General features: G+C 45.4%; 1 protein-coding gene across 1 annotated transcript in view; it reads right to left on the bottom strand.

Moving 5' to 3' along the window:
* Window positions 1-274: 274 nt before the first annotated feature.
* The window catches only part of EBF1 (early B cell factor 1), a 368250-nt gene continuing 353754 nt past the window's right edge, over window positions 275-14770 (bottom strand). Inside the window, exons 13-15 of the mRNA XM_023528620.1 lie at window positions 13007-13186; window positions 9050-9244; window positions 275-792 (exon numbers count right to left, since the gene is read on the bottom strand). Coding sequence (XP_023384388.1) covers window positions 761-792; window positions 9050-9244; window positions 13007-13186 — 407 coding nt within the window. The 3' untranslated portion in view covers window positions 275-760. The remainder of the gene's footprint in view (window positions 793-9049; window positions 9245-13006; window positions 13187-14770) is intronic.

The raw sequence follows: 14770 nt of genomic DNA, 5'->3' as shown, positions 1-14770 counted from the left end.
AATATGCAGTTTTAACAATCTGTCTAGAGGCACTGGATTTTTGAGTAGAAGGGAAAAATGTGATCACTTAACATCACTTTTTAACTTCGCAGGCTGCATTTATTTACACAGTTACTTAAGACAACAATACAAAAGAGATAAATAAGCTTGCACTGCTAAGGGATGGCATGTTAAGTTAGATACTGAAAATGCACTGTCTGAGCTAACTACCATTTGATATGCTTTAAGGCGCAAAAGCCGACCCTTAGTTTCCTAAAAAATCTAACTGGCATTCCTATTCTGTCCCATACAAGCTTTTTTCTTTTTTTCTTTTTTTTTTTTTTAACTTTTTTGTAAATATCACCACTTCATTCTCCTTTTACACAGCTTTAAAAACATCATAAATTAAAACATGGAGTCTTATTTATAGTGTCCCTTGTATACAGCTTCACGGTTTATAAAAGACAAATGCTTGCAGAGTTAAGCTTAAAAAAAAAGAAAAGAAAGGAAAAGAGAAAGTGGATTTGCTTTTCTCGACACAGAATAAATATGTCCCCCAAACATTTGGGAGGTACAGCTTTAACCAACACCCTGCACTTGCAGATCCTTTCCAATTTCAGTATTTGCAAGGTCGGTGATATTGTTTGTTTAAAAATCTGCAGTTATTGTGATTCCTCTTAAAAAGGCCTGAGTTAAAAGTTCCACTCTGGGACTTGTATCAGATTACTCGCTGTAGCAGAATCCAACCTCTTCATTAATAAAATTCTTCAAGGCAATTCTTTCACATGGGAGGAACAATCATGCCAGATATCGCTGTGGAAGAAGAAGACAAAAGTCAATGGTTTTTCATCCAAACTTCTCACTGAGAAAAAAAAAAGAGGGAGAAAGAGATGGAAAAAAACACCCACACACCACTATGTTCGTTGACCATTAGCCACAACTGTGCTCTCATCTTCCCTGAAATGAGTTTTCGTATAAAAAAATACATGTACTTTATTAAGATATTAATATACCAGCCTGTGTATGTATCTTTAACAGAACAGAAAATCCTAAACATCCCTCCAAATCTGATTTTAATTTTAAAACATAACTGGGAAGTTACATAGTTTGAATACCGCTGGGAAAGTTGCAGTCCCAAACTTGCAAAACAGTGAGAGTTTTCAGTATCACTCTCCCCCACTACTTCTTCACTTTCAACATATAAAATGAAAAACTGGTCCATCCCAGCTGCCAGCACTTCCTACAAAACACCGTGGCTCTTTTCGTGCTGTTAGCTCCAAGACCGATCCCCAGAGCAGCCATCGGAGCAGCGCCTTCATTTCGGTGCTCACACCTGGGAAAAGCAAATGCCAGCTACCGCAGGCCTCATCCAAGGGGCCCGTGAAGCTGGGAGAAGGGATGGAGGAGGAAGAGAAGGCAGGTTCGCATGAGGCTCCAGGATGTCTCCTATACCACGGTTATGCCCGGGCTTCTGGAATGGTCTGAATCTGGCCCTAGAAAATTGTAGCTTAGGAAAGCTGGGGTTTGATCCTGAGAAAAGGGAAAGCTGTTTGCGTAATCAGAAATCTTTCAAAGTCTTCAGAGTCAGAAGGCAGCGCAGAGTGGTCTTCAGAAGAACATGGGCTCCAACAGGCTGGCTCCACCTCCGGCTTTTCCCGCCATGTCCCCGGGTGTAGCATTTTGTCTCCTGAACCTCTGCCTCCTCAGCTAGAAAATGCAGTTCATCACTATTTGCAAGTGCCATAGTATTACGAGGGTTGTTGAAGATTTAAGTAAAATGACATATGTGAAGTGCTTGGCCCAGGTTCAGCTCCTAGGAAAGGCCTAACAGAGATTAGCTGCTATTATTTCTAACCCATCCCTTCTGTGGCTAAACTAGCTGTGTGACCATGTGTTAATTGTTTAACTTCTCTGAGCTGTTTCCTCATATCCAATAGGCACCATGCCATACAGCACACTTCACGTGATGGGTGTGAGGAATAAGGGATGTTTAGAAGACAAGTAAAAAAACAGTGTGGCAACTTTAATAAGGGTGGAGAGGAGAGAGATGCTTACATTAGAAGCAAGAGGCAGCCATCTTTGGCTTCCAATGATGGCTTAGGGTCCTGTCAGGTAAAGAGAAAAAGTCGTTGCTTTCTTTTTCCTGGCAATTCTAAATTTAAATTAATGTTCTTGTCAGTGATGACTGCATCTAGGAAGTGTCCTTCTTCATTTCCCAAATCTCATGTCTGAAAGAATGTGCCATTTAAAGAAAAATCAAACCCCAGCTAACACAAATCCTGCAGTAGACACGGGAGGTGAGGAGAGGCTCTGAGCCCGGTGGCCCTTGTTCTCCTCCTGCTTTGTCTCTCCCCACCTCTGACATTTTAGATTCAATTAAAAAAAAGTATTTTGCCAAACACTTTTTCCGTTAATTTTTAAACCCATCTGTATTCACAAGGAAATTTAATCCACATGTTTCTGATTCATTTACACGTAAATCATCCAAATGTTGTTTTGCAAGAGCCCTTTTGCAGTCCAAAAGCTCCTGGAGCCTTTTTCTTAAGCCCTCAAAAGCCATTTTTCTTAGAAACAGGAAGTGTCTCTTGCCAAATGCAGACCAACTTAAACCCCCAAAGATCTGGGATCAGCTGGAAATGCAGTCCCCCTAAGATTCGAGTGAGCCCTAGGTTTAACTGAATCAGGGAGCTCAGTATTTCAACCAAGCCTTAACCTGAGAATTCAAGATGCTGTAGCTCCAAAGGCCAGGGGGAGGGGTCTTTGCATCATGACAGCTCAGCAGGCTCCACCTCCCTAGGGGTCTTGTCATCCGGGCTGCAGGTGGGTCCAGGCACCCTTATTAAAAGCAGGGCTTTCGGTGGGAGTTCCAAACCTCTACCAAAATCTCCTGTGTGCCTGACATTATAAGGTGGTCACCTGCAGCACACACACCCGGTTAATCGGGTGGTGAGGCAAAGCCAAGCAGAAAACTGACAAACTTCCTGCTAATTTGGTCAGTGGGCTGAGTCAACATTTATCAGTTGGGGCCTGAAAGCATCCCATTTGGATGTCCTGAATTTAAAAAAAGAAAAAAGAAAAAAAAATGATCTTAGCAGTGTTTTGGTACCTAGCATAATGTGTTAGACTAATTAAATTAAACCTCTACTAGGGCCACATTAAGAGTTGTAAAACAAAGCTAACTGATGTGCTAGTCCGTAGCTAACAGCTCTCTCTCTCTTTTTTTTTTTTTAATCTAGAATACAGGGGTGGCAAACTCCAGTGCGCCGAGAGCCCAGCTGGGAGCAAAGTGCCCTCCCTGAGAAGGGGCTGAGGTGACGCTGCCAAGGGCATGCCTTCTCTAGGGTGGGCAGCGACTCAGCTACGACCGAATGCTGCCCTGTGCAGGAATGCCTGCCCACAGCCACCAGATCTTCTGAATTATTTCAAGAGAAGGTAAAAATAAGGATTAAAAAAGGAAAGAAAGAAAGAGCCCAGTTTGTGCAAGTTAGCAAATAATTAAAATTAAAAACAAACATATCTGAAGGTGTCTAGGAGGTGCCCACGCTTCGCTTTCTTTTCCTTTGCTGGCTCTCAGACTTCTTTGAGAATAACAGACTCCATAGAACCTCTTTCCAGAAGGAGGCCTATAGGTACCTACACCTGGAATCTTGTATATTACATCAGGGGGTTATAGCTCGCTAAATCTCACCAGCGATTTCCAAAATTCCAGATGCAGAACTTTACTGAGGAGTGAATTTTAGAGAAAAAAAAAAAAAATCACCGTTTGTGGCCTCTGAGCTTAGGCACCTCCGCAGAGGTTTCTTCGGAAATAAACTGCACTGCAGGACTCCAGGGATGCTCCCGGGGTTGCTGGGAGCTGTTTTTCCTGTCTCTGGGCTGCAACCCTCACGATTACTTATGTGGGTGAGAGGGATGAGTGTTTGAAGCCTGGAATGTTCCAGAAATGCTGCTGGCACATTGACTTGCCCAAGTGGGGCCCATGAAGATTTCCATGAGGACATGATACTCTCAGGAAGCAACATTTGCCAAGACCAAGGTGGCTTTGCCATCTTCTCCGGCAGCTGGGTGACCACGTCCTGTGACAGAAGCTCGGAAAGCTGTGCGTTTGAAAGGCAGTGCCTTTTTCAATATGGTTTCCACATTTTGGTAAGAATAAGACAAAATGGAAAGTTTTGCAGAGCTAGGAGACTTTGGAGTGACAGGGTGGAATGTGGCCTTCCTCGAACCACCACATGAGTAAGAATTATGAGCCAACCAGAAACAAAATGGGAAGATCTTGCACAAATCGAACACGTGCATCGAGAAAAAGACAAGTCCACAAGATTCACTACCAGACTGCATGACATCCAGAGCTACGTGGGGCCATCCAGCCTGAGCTTGAACAAAGTGGGGAGACAGAAAGACTAGTGTGTGGGTACAGTCTCCGTGAAATTACTCTGGCCTTTTTTTATTTTTATTTTTCACTGCAGAGACTGCCTAGGACATGATTAGAGTTTAAAATCGCTGCATTGGGGGAAGGTCCAATGGCATGGTGACATTGGGGTTGTCTCTCATTTAATGAAGTCCTCTGAGGCCTAAAATTGCACAGAATCCATGCTCTAGGGGGCGTCGGCTTTGGGAGAAGGGAGAGGATGTCCCCACAACAATGAGCATGCTAAGTGACTCAAGTCTTTGACCTGTGCAAACAGACACACCTGGGGAGTCTAGGTGTGACCATTTAGAGAAAGATGGAAGAAGATTTCTCTGCATTGTTCTCTTTAAATCTGAAATACAACTTCATTTTTCAGAGTTTTCCTTGGGACGTTCAATGGTCTTAACATTTGGAAAAGGGTTCTGTGGGTAAAGAAGTTTAGAAAACTAAATGGAGTAGCCCTTTTATTGTTTAACTGCAGGATGTCTCAGAGCCTTAAATAAACTTAGGTGTGTCACAGATCTCTACTACAGTGATTCATTCAGCACCATTTTCTAGATTTGTTTGACCACAGCCTTTTAACTTTTTTAAGAGAATATCTTTTGAGACTCCAGAAGTACTGAGATAAGAGTTGCTTTGTCCTAAAAAATTTCTCAGACATGCGGTAAATTGTCAAAGGTTTTTTTTTGCTTCCTTGGGAGAGAGAAAGGCAGTTGGAATCACAGTAGAAACTGTGGATTATAAATGTGTGTAAATAATGGAGCCTATGACTTCCAAGTAAGGACTTCCTTATTCAATCTTAGTTCCGTGGCACCCGTGCTCCAGGATGCCAAGCACTTACTGGATACTGCTCATGGCCCTTCTGCTCAGGTTATCCCTAATCCTTCTGCTTAATATGCCCCTCCCCCCATCTCTCTTTGCTCAAATCCTACTTTCCCTTCATCCAAGGCCATGTTCAAAGTCAACTTTCTCCATAAGACTATTCTGAATTCTCTCTAATTCTTTCCCTCCTCTGAACTTCCACAGCTGGGTGCCCAGCCTCTCCCAGACAGATCTGCCTTCTTTACTGTGGTGTTGTGATTCTTCTAATACAGAGAAAGTTTTTCAGGTCAGGATTTTGTAGTCTACATGGGCCTAGCCTGGTGACTTCAATATAGTATGGCCATATGGCACAGCGGCTTCCATGACATCAATCTGCCTGAGTTTTCAGCCCAGGCTCCTCCTACTTGCTAGCTGTATAAGTCTGGATGAGCCATCTTGGCTATAAATCTCAGTCTTTTTATATGTAAAATGGGGACAATAAACAGCCTGCATCCAAGGGTGGTTGGAAGATTGAGGTAATGCAGAAGCCAGGCTGGGAACAAGCCCTCTCTTATTAGTGGCTGTGACTATCATCAGCAGCATCACGTGAGACTGCAGTGCTTTTTTTCTTGGGGAACAACCAGGAATGCAGTCACAAGAGGAGTGTAAAAAAGGGATGCCAGGACAAGGTCTTTAAGGAGTTGGCTTTCAAAAAAAAAAACAAAAACAAACAAACAAAAAAAAAACAGAATGAGGTACAATTAGCAGAGTGGTAGTTGGAGGTAATAGGCCTTTAAAACACTTAAACCACCTAAATGTGTCACCTCTAATCTTGTTTATATGGCCAATTTGCTTAACCAACCCTTCCTTTGTCACTTGTCCTGTCTTAATGATCACAGTCCTGAACTAGGTGGGCCCGGATGACACAGGTGTCACTGTAATGAGGAGGAGAGGACAGAGCACTGCAGAGATTCCTGCCCCCCATTCTGTGCCCGCCTGTGCCCTTTTTTATAGAAGAGGTGGAGTTTAGGAAGCCGAAGTAACTCTTTAGTTATAGGTCGAGGAGCCCACTGTCACACCGTCACTTTTCTCAGGGGATACCCAAAGCCCCAAGTGGGATGCTTGTGTACCTTGCCTGGTGACTGTCGAGGCTGGGCGTGCAGCGGGCTGGGGCAGGAAGGAAGACGGCTTAAAAAAAATGTCAGTTAACTCGACTAATTTCTCTGCTCCACTGCCATCTCCCAAAGCAGGGACATTTGGTACGTGACAGCATTGGAAAAACAAAAAGTACCAGAGAGAACCTCCTGGACACAGGTTCAATCAGCAGGAAAGGGCAATGTTGTCTGCAGTAGCAAATCCAGATAAAGTGTGTTCCTGAGTTGGTCTCCACACCCTCCATGCTGTGCAGCTGTGTCTTAGGAGTGTGACGGACAGGTGGAGACCTGGCTGGTAACCAGAAGCGGGGGACAGTCTCGGTGCTTTTAGAGTCTGTGGACTTGGGTTAGAAATGCCCTGGGGATGACAAGTGCCCAAACTTTGTATGCGTCTCTGTCTTGAAGCCATTTCATGATTACTTAAACACACACACAAGCACACACACCCCTACACCACCAGATGTTCCCTAAATCCAGGAGGTTCTAAAATCTCAGCCTGGCCCCTATTTTCAGTCCCTTCCGGCTCCCTCCTTTGTGCACATGTCATGGAAAGACAGCCTCACAGAAGGGCTGCCCACTTAAGTCACTGTCGGCCTCTGATACAGCGGCTGACCTTCCAAGAGCCACTGGCCTTCTTTCCATCTCAAGTACCACCCCTCGGCTGCTGGTCACAAAACCCATTGGTCACAAACTCCTGACGTCAACTCTGTGTTCAGCAAAGGTTGTGACTGGCAGCTCAGATATAGCAGATTTCCACTTTCCCTATGTTTTATCCTTATTTAAACACGTTATACATTCGTTATGTTCGCTTAAGCATCATATCCCTAGTTTGCCAGCTGTGGTGTAGTGAGGGTGACAAAGCATGACTTTTAGCTGAAAAAGTCAGATCACATGAGTGGGGGGCTGCCCTTTGTGGGCATAGGCATTTCCTATCGTGAATCCTGCTGCCCGAACTGGGCCTCCACAGCCAGGCTACTTTCCTCTCCCCTCTGAGGAGATGACTTTGCCAACGTACGTCCACGGGAGGGGCACGGGCACGCCATGCCGGGTCCTGGCTTTGGCTGTGCTGGGCACACCCGCCGGCAGGTTTCTGAGCAACGCTTTGCAGATCTCAGGTTCCGGTGTCCCACAGCGTCGATCCAATTTGGGCTCCATCATTACTAGCTCTACAACCTTAAGCAAGTCGGGCCTTAATTTCCCCATCTATATAATGGGAATAGTACTGACCTCATAGGGTTTTCAGGAATATCGATATAAGTTTTTCATTAATGTAAAGCATCCAACATGCAGAGTATGAGTATTCATAGGCATAAATATACATATGAAGAAATCGGGCTGAGAAGTCCCAGGCGGCTATGCTACCCTCCTGACCCTTCCAACCTCCCTGGCTGAACTCCAGCAGTGATGATAGGCGTGCTAGCCACTGAAGGAAGCCACCATGGGAAGCTGGGTAGGCCAGGGCCTAGGGGCACAGCCCCTGCTGGGTTTGCCTTCCTCACCACTGCTTACTGGCTGCTAGGCCTGTGGGCAGGTATTTACTCTCCATATGCTTCCATTTTACCACCTGTACAATGGAGATCATAACAGTTCTCATATTTAATCAGGTAGATGTGGGGATTAAATAAGATAAAGCACTCTCACTGCGTAGCATAGCACCTTTTCAGTGCTCAAAAAAAGGGTAGCAGTTACTTCACCGATGTTATTTCCCTGCCAGCAGCCTTAGAAATCCTGGATATGCCCTTTTTACCTCCTCTGAGTAATAAAGTGCTTGGGAGTTAGAAAGAGGAGATAAATTTTTGAGCCTGAGTTTGAAACCAGCTTCTGCCACATACCAGCTGTTGGAAGCCAAGCAATTCCATCACCTCCCTAACCTTTAGTTTTCTCATCTATAACGTAGGACCTGTGACTACCTATCACACAGCCCTGCTGTGGGAGACTGAATGAGGTCATGCGGGTCAACACCACAACAAAATGCTGGCACACAAGATAAACGTCAGAAATGCCGGACCCATTTTGAAAAGGGTGGGGCTTTTTCTCAAAGAACTGAAAGGTCACCTCAATTCTTGCTGGCTCCATTATTTTCTATATTCCATGATGGGGAAAAGACTGAACACTTTTACTATGAACCAGAATACACTTGTGGTGTTGTGGGATTTCCACTTCCCAGTAGTAAGTCTTGGGCCTTTGGTCTATGAAGCTATAACCTCGAGGCTCTGCTCACGCTGTGGCTCACCCCCTCCCCCATTAGCAGCCCCACACACGTTCACTCTGACACAGGCAACAGAAAGGGAAGGCTGAGTGACCTACTTCAGGAGAAGGCCAGTCCCGGGAGAGACCCTGCAGTGGAGAACTTGCTAGAGTCCACAAAAGACTGGTCTGAGTATGGCGACCACAGGGAATGAGAGGGGAGAAAAGAGAAACGGTGGCATTAGTAAGCGGAAACAGCATTCTCAAGCAAATCCCGGGCCGGAGCAGAATTGCTGGAGTTGGCAAGAGGACGGCTTAGGAACTCGAGCAGAGGACGGATGTGTAGGGCCAGGAGCCAGGGCCGAGGAGAGTGAGCACAAAAGAGCAGAAGAGATGAGGGCAGAGAGAAGCAGGCAAGCCCAAGGCTGACCCCCTCGGTAGCAGTGACGCATCAGCTTCAGGCCCTAGGAGGGTGAAGCCAGGGCATCTGGTTGGCCTGGTGGGGCCTGGGGCTTACCTTGCAGGCTGTTCCCATTGGTGCTGGTGCAGGTGGGAGGCGGGGAGGCCTGGGGTCTGACGACTGGTGCAAAAGCACTCTTCTGTTTCACGGCTGAGACCATGTTGGCTGGTGAGAAGGAGAAGATGCCCGAGGAGCTGCTGCAGTTGGAGGGGAGGCTTGTGGAGGAGGCCATGGTGGGGCTGGATGGCACGACTGGGAGGGGCAATGGGAAAGCAGAAATCAGCACCTCTCCTGGCGTCCTGAGGCAAGGTGGCTCAGACCTGGCCCTCGCCCTGGCCTCCCTGCTCGGGCCGCTCTTCCAGCATGAGCCCTCCCTGGACTCTCAGGATCTTGGCCACTTTCATCATTTGATACTTGGCGCGTGCTGCCTTTTGTTGGTGGTGATCTTGCCTGTTGTGGGCCTACTATGTGCCAAGAGCGTGTTAGACACCGGGGTGTCCCAGGCCAGGAAACAAAGTGCCTGAATTTTAGTAAGGGGTAAAATAGCACAAAATACCAACAAAGGTGAGCATAGCTGACTGCGGAGGCAGAAAAAGGAAACCAGAGAAGGCTTCATAGAGGAGGTGTCAGAGGAAGCATCCCAGGTGGGGCCTAACCTAACATTAGGGGCTGAAGATACAATAGTTAGGAGGAGGGTGGCCTGCAAGGCCATGGTCACTGATGGAATGAGAGGTGTGAGGAAGAAGGGAGATTAAAGGCAATGCCAGGATTCCAACTGAAGCCCCTGGCACACGGTGGTGTGTAAGTGTCCCCTTCTCTCTATGAGGCTGTGCGTTCCTTAAAGATATGATTGTACCTTAATGCCCCACGACACAGATACTTGTAGGTAGGAGGCAGGGCGGCTAAATAGAATGCCACATGCAACATTTGTGACTAATGCAGAACCACAAGTCAAAGTCCCAGATTCTTTATATCCTACATGGTGCAGTACATAAATATTCATGAATTAATAAGCAATAGGATAGGAGCCTTAGATAAATACTCATGGTCTGGTAGTAGCGGGGATGTGGATTATCAAAGATGGAAGAATTAACTTTGGCAGGTCAGAGAGAGAAAGTATCTGGCTGCTTGGGGAAAGGAAAGAGTACAGTAGATGCACCTTCTCTACCAACCATGGTGCTCTCAACCTGGCCTTTCTTCTTTGGCTAATAATCTCTCTGTTACTTTAGGAGACAGACTTTGCACACATTAAATCCTCTATGCTCAAGACTAGTATTTTCATCCACTCACCTTCTATCTCCGCCGTCTCCTGGGGAAAAGTATGAATGCTGTCCAATGATTCCCAGGCACTTAATTCAAATTCTAGGTACTTCCTTCTACTATATTATTGTCCACATTATGTTATAAACAATATATATTGCTTTATCATTCACAAGACTCTTCACATGTTTTTCATCTTATGTCACTGGCCGAACAAGCTTAAGTCGGGGTTTATTATCTCCTTTATATACCTGAGCAAACTGAGCAAGCTGAAACTCAGAAAATAGTTGAGTGACTTGCCCAAGGGCCATAGGTACCATATGGTGAAGCCATGAACCAAACCCAAATTCAGTGCTCTACCCTGCAGAGGAAACAGCTGGAGAAAAGGCCGCCTTCCCATGAGCCTACCAGAGTCCTAATTGCTGTTTAGGTGGCCTTACCCTTGGCCTATTGACTTTAGAAAGTTAAGGAAGTGGGAATCAAATCAGTCACAGGGAGCAATTGCCATCAGGGGAAGTGACCCCTTGCAATCAGTTCTCAGCACTACACGATCCACACGCACCGAATACTTTCTAAAGTAGAACACAGTGCGGCCATCCTCAGAGTTTTCACAAACATTTTCTAAACTGTACTTTTTCTTTTAATGAGGCCAGCATTTTTATACATCTCTTAGGATTTGTAAATGTGAAAATACGCTCAATAATAACACCCATTTAAATTGCAAAACTCCTGCACTGGAGGTTTGATTTTTAAATATTCGTAGACTTGAAATCCTGCTGGTTCACTGAGGAAGGCAATTAATCTCGTTGGCAAATGCGATCATTATGTGTATTTAGAGGTGGGGAGTTTGGGGGGGGTGGTTAACGGAGGAAGGGGTGAAATATAGTCAAGCAGTTCCATTTGTTATAACGTTATTAGTTATCAGCCACCACACCAGAAAGTGTGTTCACCAGTGGAATGTCTTATTTTATTTTTCATTCTGTGTGGGATTTTTCAACCTGAGTGGTTTATGAATAATTAAATATTGTGGAGGCAAAAATTCAAATCAGCTGGGCTTTGTGTTTATTGTTTTATTTGCATTTATGCAGATAAAACCGTCCCATCTGAGAAGCTATTTGAGAATTTAATACTATATTTGTGAGCGCTGAGGAAATCAATTAATGGAAATTAAATGTTCAAAGTTTCGCAGTCTGACAGATGCAATCTCAGGCTGAAGTCGCTTGGTGTCTGCACAGGCTTGAGAAGACAGAGCAGTCCAAGCCCTGAGATTGAGCTGCTACAATACAGCAATTTGTTTATTGATTTAATTAACAATGCCACCTTTTAATTTTCAGGTCATGATTGAAACATTTTCTGATCGAGTAGATGGGAGAACACTGAAATAATAGATCTATGAGAAACAATCTTCCCATGAATCAAAATCTAATGTGAAACTGCCCTCAAACATTGACTCTTGAGCAGATAGACATAATGTAAACAGATTATTGGAGGGAATTTTAAATGTTCAATAAAGCTGCTGATTCCAAACAAAGTAGAAATATAAAAATTGAGCACAGACTGAGCATGAAAACATTCAGAAAGCAAAAGGCCCTAAGTATTACTTTCAGAAATAACATCTTTCAAAGGCCAAGAATGATCTTTCAAACTCTTGCAAAGGATTAGCACACTCTACATTTTCACTATTAAAGACAGCATAATTTTTAGTATTTTTGGCCATGACCCTTTTTTAACAAAATCATGAATATTCTTTCATTTACAACACAACCTCTGTCTTTCTGCAGATGTCTAAGAGTTTGGCCACATTTCACACAACAAAAGAGTCACCCACACTGTCCAAGGTGGACTTGGTTATCCATTAAAAATCCTCTGAGGAAGATCAATACATCATAGAGACACATTCCAAGACAGCTTACACATAAAGATGTGTAAGTTCAATGAGATCCTTTACATGTTATCTAAATATTATACCAAAAAAAAAAAAAAAAGATCTTTTCAGCTAAACTTCTTTAAGACAGGCACAGGCACCAAAGAACAGTTCATGCGTGTGAGCCTGTGTGTATGTGTTATCATACCAGATTTTTTGGGGGAAAAAAAGTGTAATTTTTTCATTTGTTGGGTTTTTTAAAAAGTATATATCAAACACAAAGGGGGAAATTCCAAGCATTAAAAAAATCAAAGGAGTCGAATTCATAAAGAGAGTTTACGTTTTAAATGGTTGTTACTATGCGATTCTACCAGTGCCACTTAGTATTATCATTCCATCGTTATGATTATTACTTAGATTGATCGCAATGCCTCTCATGGGCCAGGCACGGGGACAGACTCATTACATGCACTATTTTACTGGAGTTTCACAACTATACGGGGTTGGTACTAGCTGCTTCCCCATTTTACAGATGAGGAAACTGAAGTTTGGAGAGGACTTACCCAGAGCCACCCAGAGCAACTGGTAGAAGCTGGAGTCAAACGCATCTCCATCTGACTCCAAGCTTGGACTCCTGCGATGACATCATACTGCTGCTCTGGGCTGCAGCACGGTTCTGACAGTTAAGGAGGCTTTGAGGGGAAGGAGATGAGCAAGGACGGAGGTTTCTGCTGGAGACAATGCTGCCTCATCAGCGTGCCCTGGGTCAGTGCCTGGCAGGGTGGGGCCCCGGACTGCGGAGACCTGCACGGGGGCGGGGGCCACACAGCAGGGTGCCAAGTCCTTTGGGGGGAAACGTGCAGAAATGCAGGACACACGTCTCTACTTACTGGCATAGGGTGAGTTGGCAGCCGAGCCATTGAGGAAGGTTGGGGAGCCGCCCAGATTGGACATGGCGGCGGTGCCGTATCCATTCATGCTCGTGGTGACGGAGTTATAGTTGGTCTGCTGCGGGGTGGTGCTCGGCACATACCCGTGTGGAGACACGCTGCTTGAGTTGCGGGTGAAACCTGAGAGGTGGGGGCAAAACCAGGGTTGAGGGTGGGGTCTGGATGGGTGGCAGTCCCGGGGGACTCGGGGAGGGGAAGGGGTCTGTTTCCTGCCCCCCGACCACGTCCCAGAGGGCAGGGGTCGGTGATTCATGTGCGTGAGTTGTTGGCGCTGGCTCTGTGATTAAAATGGGAAGTGAGGAAAAGGCACATGTCTTAGGAGATCATAAATACTTAGCAGGGCCACGAGGAGTGGCAATGCAGGGCCTATAAATTATCATTTTGTAGCAGAAATAAACCCCAATCTAAGAGACGTACCCTGAAGTTAACAGGCTCCTGTTCCCTGGGTGAGGGCAATGTGCTTTGGCCCCTCCGAACTTTTAATTCCAACCCTCTTTGTGATCTGTCATTCATGGTTTATGGTGAGAAGCCGAATGGAGAGATGGCTCAGTGCGTGCGTCCTTTCTAGCCCCCTCCACCAGATTACCAGACATAATAGCTAGCACCAAAATTCTACAGTAGTATTTGATGCACACAAACTAGGAATCTCTTCTTTTGAAAAAAAAAAAATGAAACAAAAATTGTTTTGTGCCAAATAAATGGGGGTTGGAGATAGGTTGAGTCTGGGAAAAGACAGGGAAATAAGGAAGGAGAAAGGCAGGCTCCTGACCCTGATTGGTGGCCTGCGACGCCTCAGAGACATTGACAGCCAGCTGTCCACTGAAGGAATTCACGCCCATCATCCCTGCGTGGACCGAAGTGTTAGTGAGGGCCGGGAGCTGGCTGTGGTTGCGAGGGACACTGTACAGGGCCTCTGCGATGTCAGCCGCTCTCTTCAGAATGATCTCCTGAAAAGTAAGGCGGATATCCCCTTCAGCGCCCCCATTCACACTCCCAGGTACACCACTTTTCAGTCGCTCACTATCGGCCATGTTCAGGGCCTTCCGTGGTTAACCTCATGAACTCCTGCAGCCCTCAACAAACCTGTGAGTTTATTCTCATCTTCACCATGCCCCTATCACAAATGGGGGATCTGAGGCTCAGAGCAGCGAAGACCTCGCTTAAGGAGACACCCAAATAAGGACAGAACTGGGCCACAGAACCCTGCCTGTCTGACTTGGAAAGCTCATTATCATAGCCTTTTCTCCACAACACCTCACAGCATATCAGAGTGCCGTGGGGTTTTCTTCCTCACCAGTAACATACGGGAGGTCTGGGGCCACACACAAACACACAGCCACTGCCACTCGCCTCCCCAGCTGACGTTAAGGGCAGGCTGTCGACACTGTGTCCCTGAGTATTGGAGGGACTGTATCCCATGGACATTGACTCAGGTCACACAACAAAGGAGTGAATAATTTGTCAGATTTATAGCTTCCTGAGCCATTTGAATCATATGCATGGAGGTGCTCTCTGAATTAAAAGCAGACAATTATATTCAGATTTTTGTTATACTTTTTAGGAGAAGAAATTAAGCCCCCTTTTTTCTCCTCAATTTGCTTGAAAACCTGAAAAGAATAAAATAAATCACCAGCAACTCTCTTCCTCCGTTATGACGTACATTCCCGCTGAAGATTCATTTTAAACAGAGTACCTTTCCTCACA

The sequence above is a fragment of the Pteropus vampyrus genome, unplaced genomic scaffold (genome assembly GCF_000151845.1).
Source record: "Pteropus vampyrus isolate Shadow unplaced genomic scaffold, Pvam_2.0 Scaffold30, whole genome shotgun sequence".
NCBI lineage: Eukaryota > Metazoa > Chordata > Mammalia > Chiroptera > Pteropodidae > Pteropus > Pteropus vampyrus.
Note: the sequence above shows the minus strand (reverse complement) of the source record. Positions and strands in the feature narration are given on the sequence as shown.